Here is a 27,910-nt window from a genome sequence, read left to right as displayed (position 1 = left end):
AAGATTTTAGTGGAAGGATTAGCATTTTGAATAGATTTCACCAAAAGCAACACAAAAACGATAAGCTGGTTTCGAAGTAAAAGGAGTATGCCTTACTAGCCTTTAGAAGGAGGAAATAGAATTGTTTAAGCAGGAGGTACATTTGTGGTAATTGAAAAGGCATTTTTATGTTAAAATAGCCAAACTTTAGGCAGTGTAGTCGTTTTTCTCTCAAAAGCTGCTGGAAAGGAGCATTTTCTGATGTTCTTATAAAATCAAGTGCATTCATCTGTTTCGCATGTGCAAATAATTAGATTATTCAAAACTTATCACTATATTGTTCCATCCTAAATTTTCAAGCTGGAGGTACACACCTTCCAGGGAGAGGCTGCTCTGTTTTTCGCCAAAAGCTGTGATCCATACTATTCAGATTAAAAAACAAAAAATCCTTCTTTAGTGTAATGGCATGGCAAGTTGATCTGAAAAAAACAAAGAAGTGTAAATCCCATTTATCTTGCAATAAGGATTTAGAGAAACAAACAGTGCTAATCAATATATGGTTTATAAATCAGTTTTAAAAAATAAAACTAGAACATACTAAAGTTATTCAAGACATTAAAATTTCAAAATAAATATTGGCAAATTATTGCATCATTGACTAGATTAAACAAGTGCTTCCAGATAAAGACAGAAATGAGAGAGAGAAAGAAACTGATGGGGAGAAAGAAAAAGAAACAAAGAGAGATAAATAGAGAAGAAAAACCTGATCTTTCTCACGTATAGACTGAAAAATCTCATATACAGGATAATTTCTATTCGTTTTATATTTTAATATAGCCCTTTACTTTCATTAATTAGAAAAAACTTTTTCTACACAATAAGTTTTTCAGGGAAAAGTAAACAACTCCATTAAACCAAAAAAGGACAAACATAAAATCAAACAATCTACCAAGCGTAACACTACCACAAATAAGCATCAACAGCTAAATCAAACCCAAAACGAACAAAAAATTGCAAAAATAACAGTCAAACTCAAACAAGTAGAAATTAACATGACTAGGGCTCACAGCCCCTATGGCTTCTGAAGTCCAGAGCACAATTTGCACTTTACTAAAACAAAAAAACACAAATGAATGTGCATTATCAGTTTAATATAAATTTGCTCATTTTTATTCTTTAAAATCTGAATAATTTTTTTTTTTTTAAAGTTAAAGAAGAGAAAACATTAGTTTTTTGTTCAGTAAAGATCAAATTATATTCATTTAAGTTCCAAGTTAATCCCCAAATCCCTTCTTGAGATACGCCCTTTTGGAAATCTGAATACAAATAGTGTTTTGATTTAGTTTAAATTCACCCTCAATATTTTGTCAAATATTGACCTTTATACGCTTAGCCTTAATTGTACTGGTGTCATAGCAGTAGCGATAGTAGTAGGAACAGTAATAGCATATTATTGGAAGCAGTAGTAACAGTAGTAGCGGCAGTGTTAATAGCAATAGTAGCAGGTACATTTTGCCTTTTGGTCAACTGGATATCCCACTCATGATAGCCCTGAAGTTTCCTTTTGATACGTTAACCCGTTCCAAATATTGCTGATACACCTGTATCAGCAATCTGTATGCACATAATATGCTTCAATTTAGTTCAACTCTTTCCGGAACGTTTGCTCAGATGTTTATTTTAATATCCTCAGCCTTAGCAGTATCTGCTGCAAAAGTAGTAGTTTTAGTGATAGTAGTGGCAGTAGTAGTAGCGTCCAAATATTACCTTTTTGGTCAATTGATCAGTTCCCTTATCATTGCCTGAAAATTTGAAATTAATACACTCAGTCATTCCTGAGTTACGGTCTTTTGACAACCCATATACACATAACATGCGTTGATTTAGTTCAACACTCCCCTTAACCTTCCTTAAAAGACTCACCTTAATGCCTTACGTACTTTTGACTCTTAAAAGGGCACTAAAACTTCCAATTTTAAATCAAACGAGCCCCATCTGAAGTCCACATGACAACTCATTCCATAAAAACCTTATATGCCCCAATCCTTATATACTTCTTTTCAATCCTTTTCCAGTTCAAACGTGTAACAGACAAAACTGAAACATATGAAGATACATTAAAAACAACTGGGCAGATCTCAAGAATCCAGAAAATATTACACTGCAGCTATGCTACAGGTTATTTTCAAAAGGGTCGATTGGCCCAAGCATATATGGCTTGCCATAATCAGAGGCAACACAATAGCGTTGCCTATAGTAAAGGCCATAAGACTATATAGTTCCCCCAGGAGGCACTTTATATGGAAGGGGTGGTCGTATAAACTTTGGAAGGGGCTCATTCGATTGGAAATAGGAAATTCTAGTACCTTTTTTAACAGTCAAAAGTGATCAGAGGGCAACTAGCCCCCTCCCACCCCTTTTTTCCCAAATATTTCTGATAAACAATTTTAAGAGGGCCATTTTGTTAAAAATAGTTCAAAAATCAGATAACAAAAACTCCTGGGTCAACATAACCTCCCAGAGCCTAGGGGAAAGTGTTTTAAGTTATGCCCAAGGAATGTTAAAGGTTTTTATGGAAAGGGTGGTCGAATAGCCTTCAGAGTGGGCTCATTTGATTAGAAATTTGAAAATTTAGTTCCCTTTTTAAGAGTCGAAAGTAAGCAGGGGGCAACTAGCCCCCCTCCACACCCACCCTCTTTCCCCTAAATAAAGCTGAACAGAATTTAACATAGCCATGTTGTTCAAAATAGCACAAAGATCAGATAATAAAACTCTGAGGTCAACACAACCCCCCAGAACCCATGGGCAAGTGTTGTAAGTTATGCCCTGGGGTTATATAAGGTTTCTATAGAATCAGTGGTTGTATAAACTTCAGAAGGAGCTCATTTGATTGGAAATTAAAAGTTCTGATTCCCTTTTTCAGAGTCAAAAGTGATCGGAGTGCAACAAGACCCTTCCCCCCGTGCCTTCTTTTCCCATTTGCATCTAGCCAAATTTTGAGACGGCCATTTTGTTCAAAATAGTCCAAAGATCAAACAAAAACTTCCTGGTCAACACAACCCCCCCCCCCCAGGGCCCAGGAACAAGTGTTGTAAGTTATGCCCTAGGGGCACAAAAGGTTTCTATGGACGGGGTGGTCATACAAACTTTGGAAAGGAGTGGCCGTATAAATTTCTGATGGGCCTCAATTGATTATAAATTGAAAGTCCTAGTTCCCTCTTTAAAAGTAAAATTGATCAGAGAGCAACTAGGCCCCCAAAATCCTTTTTTCCCAAAATGTATCTAATCAAATTTTTGAGATAGCCATTTTGTTCAAAATTGACCACAGATCATAAAAAAACTCAAGGGTTGATACAACCCCTCAGAACCAGGGGGTGTTATAAGTTATGTCCCTGGGACTATAAGGATTTATGGAAGGGGTGGTCAATATACTTCAAAGGGGACTCGTCAAAAGTTCTAGTTCCTTTTTTTAAGAATGAAATGTGATACGAGGGCAAGTATCCCCTCCCTCCATTTCTTCTTCTCTTCAAATCCATCTGATTGAATTTTTGTAATTGCCATTTTATTCAAAATTGTTCATGTGTTATATAACAAAGCGTCAAATAAACATTGTAGGAGGCTCATTTGATTGGAAGATTGGAAAATAGTTCTCTATTTTAAGATTAAAAAGTGATGAGAGGGCAACAGGCCACATGCCCTCTTTTCCCCAAATGCATAGAATCAAAAATTTTAGATAGCCATTTTGTTCAGAATAGTGCAGATTATATAACAATGCATTCAGGGTTGATAAAAAAAAACAGAGCCCAAGGACAAGGGTTATAAGTTACATCCTGGGGGCATACAAGGGTTTTAAGGAAAAGTTTGTCATACAAACTTTAGAGGAGGTTCAATTTATTGGAAATTGGAAGTTTCATTTCCCTTTTAAAGAATCAAAAGTGACTGGAGGGCAAGAAGCTCCCCCTGTGCCCCCTTTTCCCCAATGCATCCAATCTAATTTTTGAGATAGCCATTTTGTTAAAGTGACTGGAGGGCAAGAAGTTCCCCCTGTGCCCCCTTTTCCCCAAGCCATCCAATCTAATTTTTGAGATAGCCATTTTCTTCCAAACAGTTCAAAGATCAAATAACAATCTCTTTGGAGTTTAAATGATCCACAAAGCCCAGGGACAAGGGTTATAAGTTATATCCTGGGGGCATACAAGGGTTTTAAGGAAAACGTTGCCATAAAAACTTTAGAGGAGGTTCAAATGATTGGAAATTGGAAGTTTCATTTCCCTTTTAAAGAGTCAGAATTGATTGGACGGCAAAAAGCTCCCCCTGTGCCCTCTTTTCCCAAATGCACCCAATCTAACTTTTGAGACAGCCATTTTGTTCCAAACAGTTCAAAGATCATATAACAATTCCTTTGGGGTTTAAATGATCCACAAAGCCCAGGGCGAGGGTTGTAGATTATGCCTCAGGGGCATATCAGGTTCTTAATGAAGCAGTGGTCATACAGAATTTGGGGTAGGCTTATTTCATTGGAAATTGACAGTTCTAGTTCCTTTTAAAGAGCCAAACTGATCAAAGGGCAACTACCCCACGCCCTCCTTTTCACAAATGCATTCAATTGAAGTTTTGAGATAGCCATTTTGTTCCAAATTGTCCAAAGATCATATAGCAATGACTCTGGGGTTGACACAGCCATGTAGAGCCCAGTAGTGTGGGTTATAAGTCATAAGCTGGGGCATAGATTTTTTTATGGAAGGGGTGGTTGTTTAAATCTTAGATAGGCTCATTTGATTGGAAATTGTAAATTATAGTTTCTTTTTAGTCAAGAGTAATTGTATGTCAACCAGCCGCTCTCCCCCACATACCCTTTTTTCTAAATACTTCTGATCAAAATTTTGAGTTAGCCAATTTGTTCAAAATAGTTCAAATGTCAAGTAACTATGGCTCTGGGTTTCAAACCTCTCAGCCCTTGGAGAAAAGGCTTTAAGTTATGCTAATTACCCATGGTTATCCTCTAAAGTTTTTATGGAAGACATGGTTGTATAAACTTTGGAGAAGGCTCATTTGATTGGAAATCAAAACTTCCTGAGACTTTTTTAAGAATCGCAAGTGATCGGACAGTAATTAGCCCTCCCCCTCTCCTCATGCCCATTCTTCATCAAATACATCTAATCAAAATCAAGAAATAGTCATTTTGTTCAAAATAGTCTAAAATTCAAACAACTATAACTTAAGGGGTTGAAAACTCGCACATAGCTCCTGCAGCAAGGGTTATAACATATGCAAGTTGCCCATTGTTAACTTATAAGATTTTTGTTGAAGGGGTGGCTGTATTAACTTTGAAGGAGGGCCATTTGATTGGAAATTCAGTCAAAAGTGATCAAAGGGTATTCAGCGCCCCACCCCCTTTCCCCAAAGGTATCTGGTTAAAATTTTAAATTAGCCATTTTGTTTAAAATATTCCAAAGGCTAAATAACTATGCTTCCAGGGTAGAACCCCCTCTCACAGCCCCCAGGGAAAGGGCTGTGAGTTATGCAAATGGCTTACTGTTACTTTAATACTTTCTTTACTTTGGTACTTGGATTTACTGATTAACAGGAAACGCTTGATTTACAGAGCTTAGTTTTGATACTTTAATGTTAAAAAAAACCTTGATTTTGTAATAAGGAATTTAAAACACTTCTAACTTTGGCAATTAAAAAAAAATAGAAACTATTTTTTTAATTGACGACAATGAAGTTTTTCAAAGAAAACAAAGGCTATATTAAACCTAATATCAGCAGAAATAAAAACCTATCGTAATTCAAACTGAAAATGACCAGGAATTACAAACGAAGGATAAACAAAACCCAAAACAACCAGAAATTAAATAAACAATCATAGCAAACAAGCATACAACAGGTACTAATACATCTGAATAAATAAACGAGTAAAACTTTAATTGAATATGCAAACCAAGCTTTAAACTAGCAAAAATTAATACAAACAAGAGTTTGGCTACAGCCCCCTTCACTAGCTGTAAAAGTATAAAGCCTACTGTGTCATTAATGTTTACTGAAAACTATATGCATCTTGAACAATCTTCAAAAGGACTAATAAAATTAAACTGAATATTTGATATATATATTGTTATCAATTGCTGAAAGCTCATCAGTTCAAGATTTTATTTCACTACAATTTTTGTTCGATTTTCAATTTTGTAATAAGAACACAAGAAAATATTTGTAATATAATTCATTTTCGGTAAAGCACCAATTATGCAGTAGGCTTTAAACTTTTACAGTTAGATAAGTGGGCAATAATCAAACTCTTGTTTGTACTGAAAACTATATGTGTAAAATTAAATAAAAAAATTAAATAGTAATAAAATTAAACTGAATATTTGATATATAATGATTTTAATTACTGACAGTTCAAGAGTTCAAGAATTTATTTTGCAGTAATATTAATTTTATTTTCGATGCTGTAATAAGCATAAAAAAAAACACTTGAAATATAATTCGTTTTCAGAAAAGTAACAAGTTCAAAATTCATATGAAAAATGTCAAATGAAACAAACTTTGGGAAAAGTTAGTGTAATTTGGCTTGATTTGCAAATGAAACATTCCATTTATACCTGCAATCAACATCTTCCGAATATGGTGGACAAACCCTGAATCACAATGGGGTACCTTTAAAAAAATAATCAATAAAATTTGTTTGTATATTATAGTGTAAACTTTTATTATCATAGTGTCTTCTTTGGAATTTCGATTGTGGCCTAGGATTATACCTTATCACTGATTGAGATAAAGTAAAATACCCAGCTGTTATATAGTTAATTGTATAATAACAGTTATAATAACCTTTAACAATTATGTTTCACTAAAATCTCCATTATACTACCAATAAAGTGGATTGTTTTATTATTGGATTTGTCTACATTTTCTTAGTAAGCATGGGATGAGCTTGAATATTTCAACTATATACAAAATTGAACACTTTAAGTTCCTTGGGAATCACTAATAGAGTCTAATCCCATGCATGTACTTTAAACTTTGGCCTCAACTTCAAAAATGCTGCCAAGTCTTTGACACAGGGTATGCCAGTACTTAGGCAATGTCTAATCTTGGACAAATATTTTGGTAAAAAAGTAACTTTCATAAACAGAAACAGCAGGCTCCTACTCTTCAATATTATGTAAATATTAGATGATTTGGAACTTCCTGATGATTGGGAGTGGCTTAGTTAGGACAGTTTGGCTACAATCTATCAAAAAACAATTTTAACATTTAAACTTAATCAAAAATGCACTTATAGCCTAATTAAATAAAACTATTGTGCTTCCCTACAGTTGCCTTAAATTGATTATATCCCTTTTAAGAGTATCTCTATAATTTAGATACTATGTCCTAACTATAAGATCCTATGTCAAAGACAGGGCTGAATTTTCTGAATTTATTGTTAGTGTTGCATAAATAAACAGCTTTCCCAAATTTTTAGTGTTGTATATGGTTATAATGTTCAAGTTAATCCAATACTTAGGGTAGGATACCCAGTAGTTGGACAGTTAATCATCACTTTAAAATCTCTATCATACCATCTAGAAAGTGGATTGTTTTACCATTGGAAGTGTCAATTTTCTTAATGAGTTGGTGATTAGCTTGAATATTTTAACCATATATAAAATCAACAGTTTTAGATGTACTGATAGTCAATAATGGAGCCTAATCTTGGGCACACACTTTAACATTGAGCCTTAACTTGCAAAATTATACCCAATTTTAGGCATAGGACCTTAAAGTTGGAACAGAGTACCTAAATCATTTCTAGATTCTATCATGGATGCATTTGATCCAAAGCAAGGGTAAAATTCTAGATGAGGGACTGTTGTACATCATGGAAAGTAGATGAATAAAACTCTTAAGAATGAATTCTGAGCCTTGATGATTGCCTGGAAAATTATTTTTAAGTACCCATCTCCACCCTTTCCCCTTCCATACAGCTTTGACCTTTGAGGATATTTTAAAATCTTTGAGTCATAAAATAGAAACCTTAAGAAATAGAAATATAGCTCAGATGAGATACAGTGAAAATTTTCTGAGCCTAATAACTTTAATTCAACATGTTTTATAAAGTTTTAAAAACTTGAAAATAATTACCCAAATTTTGAAAAACAAAATATTGATACGGGTTAAAATCCTGCTGAAATAACAGGGATTGCAGTTTTCTTTTCTAGACTAGTCCATGAAAAAGAAATTGATAACCCATAAATAAGGAGAAATATATTTATTTTTTTTAAATTTGGATAGTTATAGACTTGTCATCTATGCAATCTTCTCAGACATGAGAACAAAGGATGCATTGAGATTATAGCTTAATGCAATATTTTCAGAGTTTATTTTGGGCCCCTAATTCATTCCCAAAAGTTTCATACACCAATCTCAGCTGTTTTCCAAGTTACCAGAAAACCCACCAACTAGAACAATGCCAAGGCATGTGTTGCAAAGCAAAATACATGTTTTCAAATAAGCTAGGACAGACATGTCCAACCTGTCACCCCTGTGCTACTTGTAGCCCTTGATCCAATAAGATATGACCTGCAGTAATATTTGCTCTATCATATAACAGTTGGCTCACAGCCATATGTGACATTATAATCTTATCTATAAAATAAGTAATTCTATTTTGAATATGATAAAACTGAAGGAGCAAGACTTTTCTCATTTCCAGCACATTCTCTAAAATAGTATAACTATTTCTATTTACCACAAGTATAATATGGATGGATCCCTTTGAAACCCTGATATGCATTTTACAACAACTGAACACCAAAAATTAATGTCTTTGAAGGAAAGATTAATGAATGACAACTGTGTTTGATCACTAAATATATTTGAAATAAAACAGCAACATAGGAGTGATAAATAAAAAAGAAAAATTTTATAGATTTTGCAGCATCATAAAAGTGTAGCCATCAAAATCCCCAAAAGAACATAGAAGTTATATCAGAATTAAGATAAGGATTCCATGTTAGATTACAAGCCTTCAAGGAACTTGTTGTAAGTATCAATATGCTTTCTTACCATTTCTCTATGAACATTGACAAGATCCCCAAAGATCAGCAAATGAAGTACATTAACTTGCAATGCATGTTAAATCTAAAGAACAAGTTTAACAGTATCCCTTACTATGATTCTACTACAACTACTTTCCCAGAGAAAAATACCTGGGCATTAATGGACAAGCACTTTTGTTTTGTATCACTTTTTGGTAGCACATACATATGTGAGCAAGTGTTCTTCATGACAAAACATGTGAAGTGCACCACAAGACAGCAAATCTCCAACAGTCTTCTGGAGAGTTCACTTCAAGTTGCAACATCCAACATATTGGATTCCTTGTTTATGAGAAGTGGAGCCAGGTGTTGCATTGATAGGTCAAAAAATATTATTTCAATTTGGCAATTGTATTTAAGTTTTAAACTAGAATTTCCATTAAACATAAAAGGGTTAGTGATGCTTTTATATTGTCTAATTTCAATTTTAGAGCTAGATTGTACATGAAAAAAAAACATATTTATTTAAAAAAATTTCTAAAATAACTTATATTCTATTAAAATAAACCAACATATTAGGCATCTTAAATTTTAATTAATTGGCCTATCTTTAGATTTTATTTAATATGTACAAAATTGAATTATATGGCCCACAAACCAATTCCCACTAATGATAATTGTCCTTTTCCAAAAGGGGTGGAAATACTTGGGCTAGGATGTAAGCATGACTTCTGTATAAGTTTCAATGTTAAAATAAAAAGGATTTCTAGATTGTAGTGCACCAATACTAACTAGCTTAGTCATATTTAGTTTAGTGGTTGCCCACTTCCCACTCACCAGAAGATAATATAATAAAATTTGGAAAACTTTTTTTTTCTTAGATCTAAAATACGTCTGCTTCAGAAAGACCATCACTTTACCCTACCCTTGATGGTCAACTATATATGCAAAATTATGATTTTCTTGTTGCAAGATGTAGTCAACATTGTGTGCTTGCTGTTCAATTAATTTGGTGCAAAATCATATATAGAAAATTCACTCTATATGTACAATTTGGTGTATATACTTAACCTTTAGGGGGGTGGGGGGTAAAGTAAAATTTTGTCTTTTTAGTAATTTAAAAAAGTTTTTTGGGTAAAATTCTACTTTAGCTACTTTTGACTATCTTGGAAAGGGGTAGGTTAGGAAAATGAAACTTTCAAGAATAGGTCTACAGACTAAAATACATCCCAGGAAAGTATTTTGAAGTACCTACCTCTATGCTTTTCTCTCTAGAGGGTCTTGAGATTTGCCAACATGACAGAAACAATTGAATTTTGACAAAACAAAATTTTACCTTAATTTTCAGTTGTTAGTTTCTTTTTCTATGGCTCTAGTTCTGGAAATGCAATTCCTGTTATTTCAGTCGATTTTAAGCCCTATCAATGTTGTTGTTTTTTCAGAATTCAGGAAATGTATTATCATATATTCAAAATCGTGTAAATTAGGCTTGAGCAAAGATGCAAAGCTGGAAACAATTTTGTTATGTTTCATTTAAGCAGAAAATATATTTTGCAAGGTTTCACATTTATAGTATATTAATATTTCTGATAATAATAAATTAAGTTTTAAAATGTATAATAAAACGGATGATTTTGAAGTGATTAGTTTCCCATTCCCTGAAAGTAAAATACACTCTAATATCACATATTCAGCATTTTTCTCACAGTTACTTTGTTATGCAAGGATTTGTAGTAATTATATTGATTTTAAAAATAGATGCAAAATCTTAAGCCAAAAATTTATATTAAGAGGTTTTTCTGCAAATAAATTAACTTGGCAATTTAAAAAATTTAGTTTTCATTATAATGAACTTTTAAATAAATACCAAAAGAATTATCTGAAAATACTTAAAGAAATTTTTGGCTAATTTTGGAGGTTTGCAAAATGATGATGCAGCACCATTTATTTTGAATTGTGTTTCTAATAGAGTGAATTTTTTTTTTAAATAGGCACATGGTAAAGATGAATTCCATAGTTGTTTAGTTCATTCAGGTTTTTTGCAAAGTGTTAATATTTGTGATTCTGGTAAAATTTATCATATTTAGTTTACCTATTGTTGCTAAAAAGAGGAACATATTAACAGGATAAGCTTGTTTTGGTGTTACTTGGTTGTTCTACATTTGCTGGTTTTTTATAGGCATGTATTTTGGGGGTGATACCTGACACAGGGATGCCATGGATATTCTGTGGTAGGCACAACACTTGACTGGGTAAAGATTTTAAAGTGCCAAAACCCTATAGGCAAGTATATTCTCCTGATGAGCCCTTGTGTTGGGTTGTTGCCTCTGAATTATTTGTCTTTATTGTTTGGTAAATGACAACTTATACTTATTGATGACATGACTGCCTGTCCATAGATTATTCTTTATGGTTGATTGTGTACGGCTATGCTGTTTGACCTATGTGATTGTATGGATGAGTAGGGTTAAGGCCTCATTCGAGTTCTGGTCTATATTAATCACTAATTTAGGAAAACAGTCTTCCTTTTCTCCTTTCATAATATAGATTTTTGAAGGTCATCAGAGGTTCAGGACACTCTAGAGGGAGAAGGAGACAAGGTACATACTTCAAAATACCAGTCAATGTTGATATTACCTGAACAATTTTTTGGGGTCATGAAACTAGTGTTAATAGATGTATTTTGACTTTTTGAACATCTTTTATTTCTTGCAAAACTGCCAAAAACTCACCATTATGGAGTTATTATATATTTGCACATTAGGGGGGGGGTATAACATAACATATATTAAATACAACAATGGTTAGTTTACATATTTAATGTATGCTAGGCTTTACCCCCCCCCCCCACCCCCCTAATATGCAAATATATAGCCCAAATTTGTTTCTAAACTATTACAGATTTGCAATTTCAAATATAAAATCAATGAAAATGGAAATGATTGCAATTCTATATGTGTAAATACAAAAATATTTGGGCTTGAATAATTCCATAATGGTGAATTTGCAGTAGTTTTGCAAGAGAGAAAAGATGTTCAAAAAGTCAAAATGTATCTATTAATAATAGTTTCATGACCCAAAAAAATTGTTCAGGTGATATCAACATTGACCAAAATACCTTTTCAGGCCATACTTTAGCCTGTAGACTCTTCCTTGAAAGTTTCATTTTCTAAGCTTAATCTCTTTCTAAGATAGTCAAAAGTATCTAAAGTAGAATTTTACCATATTTTGGGACCCATAAAATTTGTTCTCAGAATTTTATAGCATTTCCTTATGGAAGAGCCAATCGCTAAACTAAAACTGCACAGTCTTAATTGTCAGTCAATCCTAAATATCCAAAACTATCTAGCATATGCCATATCCAAGAAGCAACTAGGGTAGGGGTAGCCACTTTGAACATGCACTGGAATCATATTTAAGTCTACAACATTTATTAAAGATTTGCACTGTCAAAGTGCCAAATCCCTATTAAGAAAAACTGGATGACTTCAATAATGAAATAAACCACCTTCTATAGATAGAACAAATTTTAAGTTAGAACAAAATCACTTAGATTCCATCATGGATATATTTAAAGGATAATTTCTGTTCAAGTTTAGACCTGAACGTTTTTCTAGGCTACTATAATCAACTAATCTTGAGTAGAAGAGTCCAATAATCAGCCAATCCCAACTGTTCAAAACAAGCCTATTTGCATCCTATCCTATCAGGAACATATTGTCTAAGTCTATGAAAGATACTTTTAAATCATATTTTTGGTCCAAGATTAGACACTGTCCAAATACTGGAGCTATTAGCAGGATTAACAGTCCTACCAGTGCTATGCTATGATCTCGCCGATTCTATTCTAATATTATTGCTGAATTTTGGGGCCATCTATTAATGTTTGTCGAAAAAAGCCGATATGGTAAGCCGGAGCCGAAAAAAGCTCCGCTGTCCATTAGATGTAAGATAAAAAAAAGAAAACATTTTTTAAGTTTAAAAAGGAGGTTTTTATTCTGCAGCTCCAACATTTTTTTACTTTTTTTATTTTATATGAAAACTGTCGCCATAAGGCGTTCATACCAAACATGGTCGTCCTTTCTACAACAGCTCATTTATAAGCTATGGACAATGTCCACAGTTTAGAGCTATTGAGCCTAGAAAGGTGAGGGTGATACCAACACAGTAATATTCTTATTAGACCTTTCAGTTTGCATCTTAGTGTTTTTTTCGTCGTCAAGAGGATGAAGAGGGACCAGGTACCAAAAAAAGACTGAGAAAGGGGCTTGTTTTTCTCAAGTCTATTTTGAACCTTTAAGGCTTTATAAAAGCAATTTGGGTTTTCATAAGATAGCATTCTTATGCTTTTTTTATTTCAGGAAGTCTATAGTCTCATGTTCCAAAGCTCAATAATAAGAGGCTTATTGAGGTTTTTGGCAAAATTAATTTATTCGAGCCCACCGTATAATAATAATAGCGGATCCACACGAATGAGAAAAACCGATGGGGTTGGTTTAAAAAAAAAAATAAAACATTTGTTTTTCAGTTGAGTTATCTACTAGGTACGACGAGATTTCTGACTAAACTTTTGTTTAAAAAAATATTTTTGGTTTGCCTCAGGTTTGCATAGAATAATTTTAATACTTTCAAAGGAAGAACTCATGCAATTTATACTGTTTCTCAGCATTTCACTTTTGCTTATTTTGGTAGTGGAATACTGATTTTTGGACTATTCTACTTTCAAATGTTAAATCTACTTACTTTTTAATTATTTGTGGAGTCATTTACTTACTTTTTACTTATTTTTGGAAGCTTAATTTTTCGTGCCTGCCAGATATTTTGAGTTTTGATTCCGTTTAATTATAATCATATAATGTCTTGTTTATTACCGCTCTACAAAAAATTGAGAAGAAGAGCTGTGTCTAAAAAAATGAACGGAAGATAGCCACCTCGCTGATGCAAATAGCCAGGTAAATGGATTTTTAATCTGGCTACTTATTTCAAGACAAAAATTATGCAGAGTATTTAAGAAATTATTACTTCTATGCGTCAAAGTACTATAGTTTTCGTTATTACCCTGGTTACAAATTAGAACTAAGTGACCTACGCTAAGAGGTTTACGATTCGGACCTTAAGTAAACTGGTTTCACATTGAAATTTTTCCTATCACACTTTCACTTCCACAAAATCCGTAAAGTAAGCTTATTTACATTGTTTAACCTTCAGAAATGAAAATGAAGCAATAATTTGTATGATAGTCAGTATTTAAATCCAAAGACTCGGAAGGTACTTAGGTAACAAATGGAATCCTTCTTGTTTAATCTGACTACAGCAGGAATCAGACCTTGCGTTGTTAGATGTTTTTCTAGAGGAAGAGCAGTAGAAACCTAAATTAGAGTAAACTAAGCTGGGCAACCTAGTAAAAAATGAGTAATTAAGTTTATGCTCTTGTTTGGTTCTACTTTTTGGATTTCCGCCTCTCCTCCTCTGGAAAAAAGCCAGCAGTGCAAGGTCTTCATCACTGTTGGAGTGAGAATAGAAAAGAGAGATACCATTTGTTACCTCAGTACTGTCCACGTCTTTAGATCTAAATATTAACTGTCATACAAATTGTTTCTTCATCTTCATTTTTGAAGATTAATTAATGTAAAAAAGCTTACGTTACTGAGATTATATAAGTGAAGGTGTAATAGGCCAAATTTCAATGTGCAACCAACTTACTTAAGCTCCGTAGAGTAAGCCACTTAGCATAGGCCACTTAGAGCTAATGTGAAACCTGGGTTAACCTGCCATGTTTACCTAAATCCGCTATACCTTTTTTTGCCTTAAATACTTGGAAAATGATTCCCAAGTATTTGCTTTCATGGTTTTGCCTTTATAGTTTTTCTCCCTTTGATTGTATAAAAAATGCCTCGTCTTAACAAAGTCAATTATTCAATAATTTAACTCATCCATGACCAGTTCAAATCACTTTTCTTCTAAGTCTGTCACGTTACGGATGTTAAGTTGAAATTTTTCAACTTAGTAATTAGCTTACGTTATGGGGCTTAAGTAGGTTATCCTACGAAGCTTATGGGGCCTACGGACCTTAAGTGAGCAAATGCAAAAGACCTATTTAGCTAATTTGCAATCGGCATTATGCTCTTGAACACAATTATAAATGATATGAAATTTTTTGGTCAGTGGTCAGTGCTTCCCTGTTCTTTTTTTATATGTCAGTAGTTAGTTTATTTTTCGAACCCATGGGATATCTATAACTGACTAGGAAAATGTGGTTATGGTCATTTTTGTGGCATAGTTGGTGAAATATATTTTTCGCTTGACTTGTCACCACTTTGCTTGTTATATATTCAATCGAAAATGACTTTTTTTTAAGATGGTATCAATAGTTCACTCTATTTGTTGACAAACTTATTATCCTGGCTTTCTTGACTTTCCCAGAAGAGAACCAGCCCTATCAATCTGTTTCAAGGAGTATTTCAGGAAATTTCGCTAATGTTATCTTCTAACGATACTTTTTCAATTTAATTTAATTCAGTTAAATTCAATTTATTCCAAAAGGGGAAAGCCGACAAGCCAAATATTCGTTTGGTCGTCAAAACATCAATAAGTACACAATAACTGACTAGGCAAAATATAATAAAATGTAACTAACGAACTAAAGCAGCGGACAAGCCAAATATTCGTTTTAGTCGTCAGAACAAAAATACATGTAGAATACAGAGTTTACACTCATGAGACAATTTGAAATAAATCCAATAGTCTACTTAAAATCAGTACATAATAACTGACTAGTCAAAATATAATATAATTAACGAACTAGAGCTGTAGTTATTCTTGCTTACTAGCAGTAACATTAAAAAACGTTTCAGATGAGCGGACAAAGCTTTTCAAATATCTGTTTGGAGACACATTCATTGGCTGTATACGAGATCCAGCTTCTGCCACTGCTCTTGTGGGTCTTCCTCTATATGGTTTGAAATCAGAGGGCAGTATGTATCGATGGGATGTGCTGTTCAACTCCCCTGTACCAAAAGCAAGCGGCAGTTTTTGTCGACGGCCTATCAAAGGAAAATAAGCTAAACTGTTCAAGGAGGGCACAGTATGGGACTTTGGGCGCTTTTGAAATTACCAACAATGCCAGAGTTTGAACTCTCTCAATTCCGTTCAACTGCTCCTTCGTTAGGTAGTAATGGCAAACGAGGGTACAGTATTCAGGGCAAGACCACATGAAAGAGATGTAAACTTGCAAAGGGTGATCTGATGGAATTCTTTGTCGATACATTAGCTTCAGAGAGCTAATACCAGCAGTATCTCTGTGGAGCATCATTTCCGTCTGTTTCTCCCACTTTAAATCAGCAGAAAGATACACTCAAGCAGTTTAAGCTCAGTCATAGGGCTGGAAAGACGAAGGTGAGGGTAAAATTCTAGATTACTTTTAAGAAAATGAAAGTAAGCACAACAGACTTCTGGACAGTAGCAGCCATCGTGTCTGCAGCAGCATCATCCAATATGTCAGCCATGATGGCAGCTGCACTGCTTTGAATATTTTTAGCACAGTTCTGCAATAGATAAATCATCATCATATTTCCAGCGATCTAGCATGCTTATCTCCAGCTCGTTGATCACAATTAGAAAAGGAAGTGGACCCAGTATTGTGCCCTGAGGCACTCCACAAAATATAGGCATTTCATCAGAAAAAGTTGATTTGTACTTGATACACTGTGTTCTATTTGCAAGGAAATTAGCTATAATTCGTGCTAAAAAATGGCGGACATTAAACTTAGAGAGGAGCTTCTTTTTCAGTGTACTATGACAAACAAGGTCAAAAGCTTTCTTTAGGTCAATGGCTATCAGATTAATCCGGCGTTCAGGCTCATCCAGATGTTTAAGAGCTTTATCCAGCATACTTACCAGATAATGGGCAGTGGACGTTTTGGGTATGTTTCAAATTTCTCTAAGATCAATCAGCTCATTTACCTGCTTCTTTAACCAAGCAGCTAAAAAACTCTCATAAACTTACTTAAGCACAGGGGTCATTGTAATTGCTCTGATTCCAGAAAAATCATTTGATGCATCTTTTTTGGAATTGGTGTAACATGTCCATTTTTTTCGAATGGATGGGTAATCATCAGATTCTGCTATTAGATTAAAAATATGGGCCAAAGAAAAAAAATAATCCGTCATGGAATGCTTTAATTAAATCAACAGGGATATCAACCTGTGTTACACTAGTTCTTTTCAAAACACTTAGCTTTTGTTTTACTTCATTTGACGATATAATAGGGAAATCATAAAAATCAAGTGGAGGAATCGGTTTTTCTTCTTTTGGCAGAGGAGGGATTGACTGGACAAAATTAACCATGTGGGCATTCACCTTATTTGCAGTTTCAAATTTTTATTCTTCTAAATTAAAATGCAGTTCTTTCTTTGTTTTCCAACTATATTTTAATTTCTTTGTGCCAATGGCTTTGTTTTGACTTAAACAAGTGATTCACTTTTCTCTCGGTTTATTCATGGGCCGCATTTCTTGTCATTTTCTACATTTGTTTTTTAGTTTCCTTGCTTGTTCACATTTGCCTTCATGGAATAGCCTCCTTTTTTCTAGAATGAGCGTCTTTATACTCTTAGTGATGTAAGCACGATCTGCAGAATCATGTTTCGAAGTTTTTTCGGGAAAATAAGACTTACATGCGCACTGTAGCTTTTCTTGTAGCAGACTTGCTTTTGAATGTGTTCCTTCTGCCTTATAAATCTCATCCCAGCTTACTTGACTAATCCAATTACCTTATTTTAAAAAGCTTTCGTCACTTATTGGTCTGCTGGCCACCGTTGTAGTTTTGTACTCAATCCGAATTTTGTGGAGAGGAATAAGCTCTAGAAGAAAGTGGTAATACCCGCCCAACGGTGTACCAGGTACTTGTTCTCTGTAGAACTCTTGTATATTAGAAGAAATAAGGTCTAACATAATATTCCCTTTAGTCTTTTCTTACCAGGTGCTTAGGACCAAGTCCTCTGTTGATTTGCTCAAGTTTCATTTCATTGCAATCCTCAAGCATAAATATTCTGCAATTAGGGTGCTTACTAATTACTTGATCAGCACTTAATTGCATTTTTCCTAGAAATAACTTTTGGTTATTCGAATTCTGGATGAACGAACAATAATTCTAGTGAATATGCGTAGAAACTGTTTAGGCTGCAGAACAACCCAAATCAACTCATCATACTTATTTAAACACAAGACTTTAATTAATCTTGCTTTAATTTTATTATGCGAGTAAATCATATCCTGCCTCCCTCTTTCTCCAAAGGATGGCCATCTGGGCGAAGATTAAAAAAACCATTATAATCAAGAATTTCTAGTAATTCAAGATTCTGTCGGTGCACTTCAATAACAACTACGGCCGAAGTTTTAACTATTTTAATCAAACTTAACTCACACACTGTATTCATACTCAAACTTTCTGCGTTGCTGTAAAGAAAAGTTGGGAAATTAAAATCATCTGAACAATACTCTTTCAGTTTTTTTCTACAGTTTACCTCAAAAGTAGCAGTGAGAGGTTCTGTTTTCAAAACTGACTCTAGGATTCTATGTGTGTTTTCATCCAGGGTAAATGTAGCGAAGGGTTACCGAACGGGGCACGTTACTGAAAAGGCTGCTGTGAGTTGCTACTCTTTAGTCGGAGTGCTGCCTAGTGCTGTAAACGAGACAGGTGGGAGAAGTGGGTTGGGTAGACAAGGGGGGAGAGCCAAATCTTTTTGTGAGTCTGGTATGCTCTTTTGATACAATTTCGGTAAATGATTGGCTTTGATGAAAATCTGTTGACAACAATGTCCACTCCTAATAAGAAAAAAAGCAGGAATTTTCAATTAGAATTGGACGGAAGAAATGGATTTTTACCACGTGGACGTAGTGTACTTTAAGTAAGGTAGTTCTTTGCATAGCTTGACTTTTGCTTATTGTAGTTCGATTGACTAATTTTTGTAATAAAGAAATGTTTATTCCTTAGTTTCTAAATGGTCCCCTTTGTAGGCAGAGGCCCATACAAAGGTTAAAGAATAGTCCAAGGTTAGATTTAGGGTAGGCCAACAGGTTAAGGCATAAGTCTTATAACCTAGGCGTCCACAGTTGGCTTTTAACTATTCTTCTGAAGCAGATGTAATCACTTTTTGTGGCTTAGACTACTGGTAGTCTAAACCCACCGGTAAAGGTACCATAAACCTATTGTAAAACTACAGTACCCTAAAAACAGATATATCAGTACCCTAATGGATGAATGAATATATAAGCTTCTCAATGTTATAGGATAAATAGACTAGTTTACCAATTTTTGACAGGATGGGTCTTTTCTTCCTCTCCCAGTTGGCTAGCCTAGCCTATTAAATCCATTTGAATAAAAGATTCAACCTACAGAAAATTCATGGGTACACATAGTTTGGGCTATAGGCTAGGCTATATTTGGCAAAATTCTAATTGATTGACTTTTGGCTATCTTGGAAAGGGGTTAGGTTAGGAAAATGAAACTTCCAGGGATGAGTCTAAAGGCTAAAGTATGTCCTGGGAAGGTATCTTGAAGTACCCAGCTCTACTCTGGTCAATGTTCCTATTATCTGAATGGGTAAAATTCTAGTTAATTGACTTCTTGCTATCTCGGAAAGGGTTTAGGTTAGGAAAATGAAACTTTCATGGATAGGTCTACAGGCTAAAGTATGTCCCAGGAAGGTATTTTAAAGTACCCACCTCCACTCCTTTTCCGTCTAGAGGGCCCTGAAATTTGCCTATATGACAGGTCATACCTATTGAAATTTTGACAAAACAACATTTTACCTTAATTTTCAGTTACTAGTTGCTTTTACTCTACCTTTAGTTCTGAAAAACGCAACTCCTGTTATTTGAGTAGAATTTTGAGCCATTTCAATGTTTTCTTTCCAAATTTAGGAAATGTATTTGTATATCTTTAAAACCTTATAAAATGGAATTGAGCAAAGTTATGAAGCTGAAAACAATTTTGTTGTACTTCAATTAAGCAGAAGATCTATTTTGCAAGGTTTCACTTTTATAACACACATATTTTTAAAGGTCATCAAAGGTCAGGCCCTGTAGAGGTAGAAGCAGTGGAGGTAGTTGCTTCAAAATACCTTCCCAGGACATACTTTGGTCTGTAGATTTATCCCTGAAAGTTTCATTTTACTAACCTAAACACTTTCTGAGATAGCAAGAAGTCAATTAACTAGAATTTTACCCAATATTTAGGGTCATGAAAGTATTGTTAATAGATGCATTTTGACTTTTTGAACATCTTTTCTCTCTTGCAAAACTACCACATACTCACTGTTATAGAGTTAGGCCTATTATATATTTGCACATTAGGGGGGGGGGGGTAAAGCATAGCATATATTAAATACAGCAATGGTTAGTTTACATATTCAATATATGCTATGCTTTACCCCCACCTCCCTAATGTGCAAATATATAGCCCAATTTTGTTTCTAAACTATTACAGATTAACAATTTGGAATATCTAATCAACAAAAACAGAAATGATTGCAATTCTATATGTATAAATACAAGGATATTTGGGCCAGAATAACTCCATAACATTGAGTTTGCAGTAGTTTTGGAAGAGAGAAAAGATGTTCTAAAAGTCAAGATGCATCTGTTAACAATAATTTCATGACCCTAAACAATTGTTCAGTTAATTCCACTCTTCTCCCTCTAGAGGGCCCTGACCTTTGATGACCTTTATAAATATGTGTGTTATAAAAGTGAAACCTTGCAAAATAGATCTTTTGCTTGAATGAAGCACAGTAAAATTGTTTTCAGCTTCACAACTTTGCTCAATCCCAACTTATGAGGTTTTAAAGATATGCAAATACATTTCCTAAATTTTGAATAAAAACATTGATATGGCTCAGAATTCTACTCAAATAATAGGAGTTGCTTTTTCAGAACTAAAGACAGAAAAAAGACAACTGGTAACTAAAAATTAAGGTAAAATATTGTTTTGTCAAAATTTCAATAGGTATAGACCTGTCATATAGGCAAATTTCAGGGCCCTCTTGAGGGAGAAGGAGTAGAGGTGGGTACTTCAAAATACCATCCTGGGACGTACTTCAGTCTTTAGACCCATCCCTGAAAGTTTTATTTTCCTAACCTAACCCCTTTCCAAGATAGCCAAAAGTCAATCAACTAGAATTTTACCTATATATTTCTCCATTAATGGGAAGGGGTTGTAAAGTGAGGCAGTATATTAAGATACTCAGACACCTAATCAAAACTTCAACATTTAAATCACTATTAAATCTGGTAAAGGTGTATATAAACAGAATATTTAGATAGCCAAGAAACAAACTTAACTATATCATCAGAGTTTCATCCTGAATCCAAATTTGACATTTATTTCTGTTTCAAATTAAATTTTAAGATAGACCCTCAAAGATGATACCTTTTCCTCTTATTTAAGGTGCAGCTTGTATACCTGTGCTCATAAACTTACCTTTATTGACAGAATTTCATCCTGTTAGCAAATATTATATTTATTTGCATTGCAAGTTCAATTTTAACCTAACCTTTCCAGCCTTAACCAACTATAGAGCCTATATTATATATTTTCCATGCATTTATTGATTCTTGATTTTGTTGCCATCAATCCAAATTATGGGTAAACAGTTTTGACCAGATTCATGCTAACACAGATTTATCAGCTGTATTTAAAATTAAGTTTGATATGGAAATTAATGTCAAATTTGGATTCAGGATGCAATTCTGATTGTAGAGAAAAGTTTGTTTCTTGGCTCTCTGAATATTCTGTTAATACCTTTACCTTAAATCTCTGTTATGTCACCTAGAAAGGGGGTTCTTCTCACTAGCCATTTTTCTTTGAAATCTGTTTTTAAACTTTTGGTTACTATAGACTGTTTTGAGCCCTTTAAGGGCTCAAAATGAAATTTCTCCCACAAAAAAAATATTCCATTAATAAAGAGCATAAAAAATACATCAAACAATATGTTCACTTTCATCCTGCAAATTCACCAGAAGTGGATTGTTTCATTATTGAATTTGTTTAAATCTTTTTAAGAAGGATGCAATCAGGCTGAATGTTTTATCTGTAAACAAGGCTGAATATTTTGAATGGACCTATAGTCAATAGTAAAGCAAAATTTTGGACACTCATATAAAACTTGAGTTGAATCTTAAAAAAAGAAGTCAAATCTTAGACATCAGGTCCTAAAATTAGAGCTCAAGAATTGAAATCAAAGACATACTTGATCTAGCACAGATATTGTCTAATACAAGTGGTTTAAGGTAGTAGAGTTATGTTTATATGTCCAGCAATTGTATGCCTAGTTCATCTCTTCTTTCTTGAAAGATGAACTCTCAATTGACATCAGTACAATGCAGAATCTGAAAGATCTGCCTAGTGTTAAGAACCCCAATACTGCTTTTTTTCAGTTAGCTCTTTTAAACTGAAGGCTGAGATTCTGCAGTACTGTAGGCAAAACAGAGATGTTTTCTTTTATACTGATGCTTCAAGCACAGATAAAAAGAAAATAAAAGAGCTTGGGGAGACGATAAAGAGGCAAGCTGCTAGAGGAGAACAGAGATATGGAGGAGTGGGTGACATATACCTACCTGGTACCCCATGAATAACTGAATCCCTGCCAATATATGCGATAGTGTAGGTAGAGATATTACTGTATATGAAATTAAAGAGAGCTCAGGGAGTTTGGTTTTCTTTTGTGCTTTGGACTCTAATTCAGTTTCAGATACTGATTACATCACTACTAGATCTGGCAACTACAAAACATCACAACCCATTGGTAGTTTATGAGTTTGCATTAGTAGAAACCCATTTGCAAAGTTATAAAACAATCACCAGCTTCTAGGAAAAAAGCTTCTTCTCAATACACTGGTGCTTAAACCAGGCTCCTGGACCAGATGGCATTCATGCCAAATGGCTGACCAAAGGAAAAGGACTTAAAGAGCCCCTCTTGCATGTATTTCAGTTCTTGCTAGGGGGGGGGGGAACTACCCACTTACTGGAAGACAGCTACAGTAACCCCAATCTTCAAAAAAGGTTCAAAAACCAAACCTGAGAATTACAGACCTATCAGCTTGACAAGTCTGGTCTGTAAACTCATGGAGGGAATCCTTGGAGATGGGATTATTGAACATGTACTGGAAAATAAGCTGATCAACCCAAACCAATTTGGCTTTCTACCAAGAAAGGGCACTGTTACTGCACTTCTTGAAGCCTTGAATGACTGGACAGAAGCCTTTGAGAGCAGAAAGTATGTTCTTGCAGTATTCTTTGATGTGGAAAAGGCGTTTGACTCAGTCCCTCACTCTGAATTACTAAACCAGCTCAAAGTCTTCAAAATGTCACCCTTCATTACCACGTGAATAGAGGATTTCCTCAAAAGCCAGTCCCACCAAACAAGAATTAATGAAAGTTTGTCTAAGCAAAGTCGCAAAGAAAGCAGTGTCATCCAGGGCAGCACCCTCATGCCCACACTGTTCCTACTCCATAAAAACTCTGCCCCCAGAGGGCTAAGCAGCCCCCACAAAATCTATGCAGACAACACAAAGATCTACCACATGTAAAACAGTCAAGACAATGTAGATGCCCTGCAAAGAGACATCAACATTCTCAGTGTAAACCTTTCAAATCTTAGCCTCAAACTCAACATCATGAAGTGCAAAGTAATGTGAATTGGAAGATTGAAAGACAGCTGCCCCCCTTATCTAACAATTCAAGACAAGCCCCCCCCCCAATAGATTAATACCAATTATGTAAATCATGTATCTAAGACTTCTGCTTATTTTTCCCACTAAGTCTCATCCTGATCACTCCAATCTAAGCGTTTTCCATGATTTTAGGTTTCCCTACCCCAAACTCCCCCCAATGTCACCAGATCTGGTCGGGATTCAAAATAAGAGCTTTGAGACACAATATCCTTCTAAATATCAAATTTCATTGAGATCTGATCACCTATTTGTAAGCTAAAAATACCTCTTTTTTCTAATTTTTTAGAATTACCCCCCCCCCCCATTCAACTACCACAAAGAGAGCACATCCATCCCAGTTATGTCAATCGTGTATCTAGGACTTTTATTTATTCATCCCACCAAGTTTCATCCTGATCCCTCCACTCTAAGTGTTTTCCAAGATTTTAGGTTTCCCCCTCCCCCCACCCAATGTCACCAGATCCAATCGGGATTTAAAATAACAGCTCTGAGACACCTTCCAACCATATTTGAGATATCCTTCCAAACATCAAATTTCATTAAGATCTGATCAACTATTTGTAAGTTATAAATACTTCTTTTTTACTATTTTTTACATATTAACAGGCCACCCACTCCTCCCAGATGGTCAAATCGGGAAAAAGACTATTTCTAATTTAATCTGGTCTGGTCCCTGATACGCCTGCCAAATTTCATTGTTCTAGCTTACCTGGAAGTGCCTAAAGTAGCAAAACCAGGACTGACAGACAGACCAACAGAATTTGCAATTCCTATATGTCACTTGGTTAATACCAAGTGCCATAAAAACATAAAATATTCCATATATGAGGAGGATTGCCCCCTTCTCAATACCTTGCTCTTTACACTAAAGCTTGACTTTTTGTCTTAATACTTTCAGAACAACTCCTTAATTAGAATAAGAAGTCTTTTTAGAAGATCTAAAAAACTTTAGCATGAAGAGCAAGCTATTGAGGAAGGGGCAACCTCCCTCATATACAGAATAATTTTTGTTATTTTTTTAAGTTTTAATGTTGTTCCTTACTTTCAGAAATTTTTTTTAAAAATATTTATTACAATAAAAGTACAATCATTCTGTTTTAATTTCGCACCTATAATTAGCTGTTTATAACCAAAGGTGACAATGAATGAATAAAAGTCTAACTTGCAACTGTGATGCAGCACTAAAGCATGGATAACAAAGCTGCACTTGTGTACTGGTTGTTCCAGACAATATGGATTGGTGTGTGAGAGGCTTCTTAGAATGGTAGGCATTTGCAAACATTGGACCCAGCAGGTAGTTTCAAGTGCAAAAAAAAAAAGAATTGGAGAGAGCTATGTATTTGGAAAGAAAATAATGAAATTTTGTCAGCAGACATAATTGTTGGTGTATTAGTTTGAAGAGTTGGAAATTGCAGCAAATTTGCCAAATCATTGCCTTACATTGCTCTTGCACAGCAATGGGATGGATCATGCATATACCAGTTACTGTTTGAATCTCTGATCAAAGCTTTTTCTTAATATGATAGTTGGTATTGTGATATTGTGCCCTAGTCCTTCCCCACCCTTACTAAGGTTTAAATTGTACTTGCTAGTGGTAGGATGAGTCCTGTATCTGCCAGTTTCAGTAATGGCAGTGAGCTGAGGTGTCCTAAATGGTATGCAATGGCTATTTGATCTGCTCCTCTGATGATTTGGATTACATTCTGCAATAAACTCTTTGTTTGACTAGTGATACACCAGTTGATAGGTACATATATTAAACCCAAGCACCTGGAACATTAACAAAACTTCTTGAATAAGTATAAAAATGATTCTATCTCATCTTTTTTCTTTTCTTCATCAGATCTAATGCTGGCTTTTGTAGATGCTCAAATTTTGCCTCACTGGGGTTTTCATCTGATGGCCAGCATGGGTGACAGTCCTGCCTCTCCTATAGTGGCTTTCTTCTGCATGAGTTGTACCTGAGGGTTCCACTTCTGTCTCTGAAGCGCCTTGCATTGGTAGCATAGGCTCTGTCGTATGGGGGATAAGCACTTTCACAGGAATCAGCTTGGTGATTGCATGCATTCTCTGAAAGTGGAATGTTTCTTGATCTGCTGTGATTCTTGGTAAGTTGGGAGCTTAGAGTTTGACAGTTTGCACTGTCATTTGGGTAAGTTGCTGTTGGAACCTGTCTTGGTTTAATGAGTACCCTGTTGTAGCAGAACATCCCTCCTTATTTTAAGACAAACATAGTATGAGCAAGGGTTGTCATCAGTCTTGCAAATCACTGCTTTCTTCCAGGGTTCTTGGTCTATCAACTGGACCCACACTTTCTGACCAATTTTCAGCAGTTCCATGTTTCTTGCATGCTAGTCATAGTATTTGCTTTGGGCCTCTTGTGCCATCTTTTTCTGTTGTTTAAACTCTTCTAAATGGAAAATTCCGGGCTGCAAATCTTGTGTGATACTAGGCAGAAATGATCTAAGCTGGCGTATCATCATTGTCTGAGTGGGGAACTTCCATTGATAGGTGTATCTTAATACTCAAGTAGTGTCAGGTATGGATTGCTCTTGCCCTTATTTGCTGTCATTAGTAGTCTTTTTTACTGCTTGAGCTCAAGGTTGAGTGGGTGATTCCCCAGTCAACCATGAACTGCTCAAATTCCTTTGCACTAAACTGGGGTCTGTTGTTGGTTGTGAGTTGCTTGGGTATCCCATGTCAGACAAAATGAGATTTCAGCTTGTTAATAACTTAATATGATGTGGTGCTGGTCAGGCGATCTAATTCAAAAAATTGACTCATGTAGTCAATGGTAACCTTGTTATCTTGTCCATTCAGCTGGAACAGGTCAGCACCTACATACTGAAAGGGATAGTCCCGTATTTTGCTCAATATCATTGTTTCCTTCTGTTGGCTGGGGGCAAACTTTGTGCATACCTCACATTGGCTGATCAATCTTTTTTTATATCTTGTGTAGTGTCTGGCCAGAATACAGATGTTCTGGCCCTCTCTTTGGTCTTTCCTGTTCCTAGATGAGAAGCATGTAATTGGTCTAATATGCCTGCCCTCATCCATCTTGGGATCAATATTTGTTCCCCTTTTACATCAAGTCTGTTGAGTTCAGCTAATTCTTGGCAGTAATTCCAGAATGATTTGAGTCCGGTGCCCTGGTCTTTCTTATTGCATAGCTGATTCAACGTAGCCAGGTTGGGGATGTATCTAGATAGGTAGTTATACATTCCCAGTAATGTCTGAAATTCTCCTTGGTTTTATGAAGTAGGCATTTTTTCTAATGCTTTTGTTTTCTCTTGATCAAGAGTGATGTCACTTGTTGTTAATCTGTGTCCAAAGTAGGTTATGGAGGTAGCATCAAAGACCCATTTTTCCCCATTAAATCGTACTCCATTGTCTCTTGCAGCTTGAAGTACTGCCCCTAGTTTTGCATCATGTTTGGTATTGTTTTATGGCCATTGCCTGCTATGTCATCTATGATCAGCCTGACATCTAGTTCTGCAAAGACCTCATCCATCCTGCACTGGTATTTGTTTTGTGCTGAAATCAGTCCAAAGGGGTATCTCTTTCATTTTTACCAGCCATGGATGGTGTTGAATGTTATCAACTCTGATGAGGGTTCATCCAACACTATCAACCAGTACCCATTTCAGGCATTTATCTTGAAGAATTTCTTGGCACCTTTGTACTTTGCTGCTTCTCTGTCAAATAAGGGTATAGGGTAATATGGCCTCTCAATTGCTCTGTCTAAGTCAACAGGGTCTTAACAGATCCCTAGTGACCCATCTGCCTTTCTAACCAGGACCACTGAATTCACCCATTGTGTTGGCTTGGTCACTTTTTCTATGACCTCAGTGACTCCAGCCCGTCTAGCTCCTCTTTGAACTTTGCTTGCAAAGCAAACCAAATTCGCTTTGGTGGCTGTACTGCAGGCTTTGCATGCTCTTTGAGATGAATCTTAGAGGTTCTTGGCAATATTCCTATGCTCTCAAATACCTCACAGAATTCGTCTAAAAGACTTGAGACTCCTGGTCTGATAAGGGATGGATTGTTGACACTGGACAAATTTGATTACATACCACATGGAAGGTATGAGTCAGAGGGTTTTTGTTCTTGTATTGAACTTTTGACTGTCCCCAGTACCTTCAACTGTTCTCCAGTGTTGCTAGTGAGCACATCA

At 35.1% G+C, this 27,910-nt stretch overlaps 2 protein-coding genes across 6 annotated transcripts in view; one reads left to right on the top strand and one right to left on the bottom strand.

Moving 5' to 3' along the window:
* The window catches only part of LOC136030228 (TBC1 domain family member 22B-like), a 68,417-nt gene extending 55,542 nt beyond the window's left edge, over positions 1 to 12,875 (bottom strand). Inside the window, exons 1-3 of one of the 3 annotated variants that reach the window (XM_065709044.1) lie at positions 12,821 to 12,863; positions 1,903 to 2,076; positions 354 to 458 (exon numbers count right to left, since the gene is read on the bottom strand). In XM_065709044.1, the coding sequence (XP_065565116.1) occupies positions 354 to 400 (47 nt within the window). In that variant the 5' untranslated portion in view covers positions 401 to 458; positions 1,903 to 2,076; positions 12,821 to 12,863. Of the gene's footprint in view, positions 1 to 353; positions 459 to 1,902; positions 2,077 to 6,813; positions 6,835 to 12,820 lie in introns of those variants that run through there. The other 2 variants (XM_065709043.1, XM_065709045.1) reach the window with 2 other exon arrangements.
* Positions 12,876 to 18,824: 5,949 nt separating this feature from the next.
* Positions 18,825 to 27,910, top strand: part of LOC136030231 (uncharacterized) — a 177,828-nt gene continuing 168,742 nt past the window's right edge. The window contains exon 1 of one of the 3 annotated variants that reach the window (XM_065709048.1): positions 18,825 to 18,916. The gene's annotated coding sequence lies outside the window, so the exon portion shown is untranslated. The remainder of the gene's footprint in view (positions 18,917 to 27,910) is intronic. The other 2 variants (XM_065709047.1, XM_065709049.1) reach the window with 2 other exon arrangements.

This window comes from Artemia franciscana, chromosome 8 (genome assembly GCF_032884065.1).
Source record: "Artemia franciscana chromosome 8, ASM3288406v1, whole genome shotgun sequence".
Taxonomy (NCBI): Eukaryota; Metazoa; Arthropoda; class Branchiopoda; order Anostraca; family Artemiidae; genus Artemia; species Artemia franciscana.
Note: the sequence above shows the minus strand (reverse complement) of the source record. Positions and strands in the feature narration are given on the sequence as shown.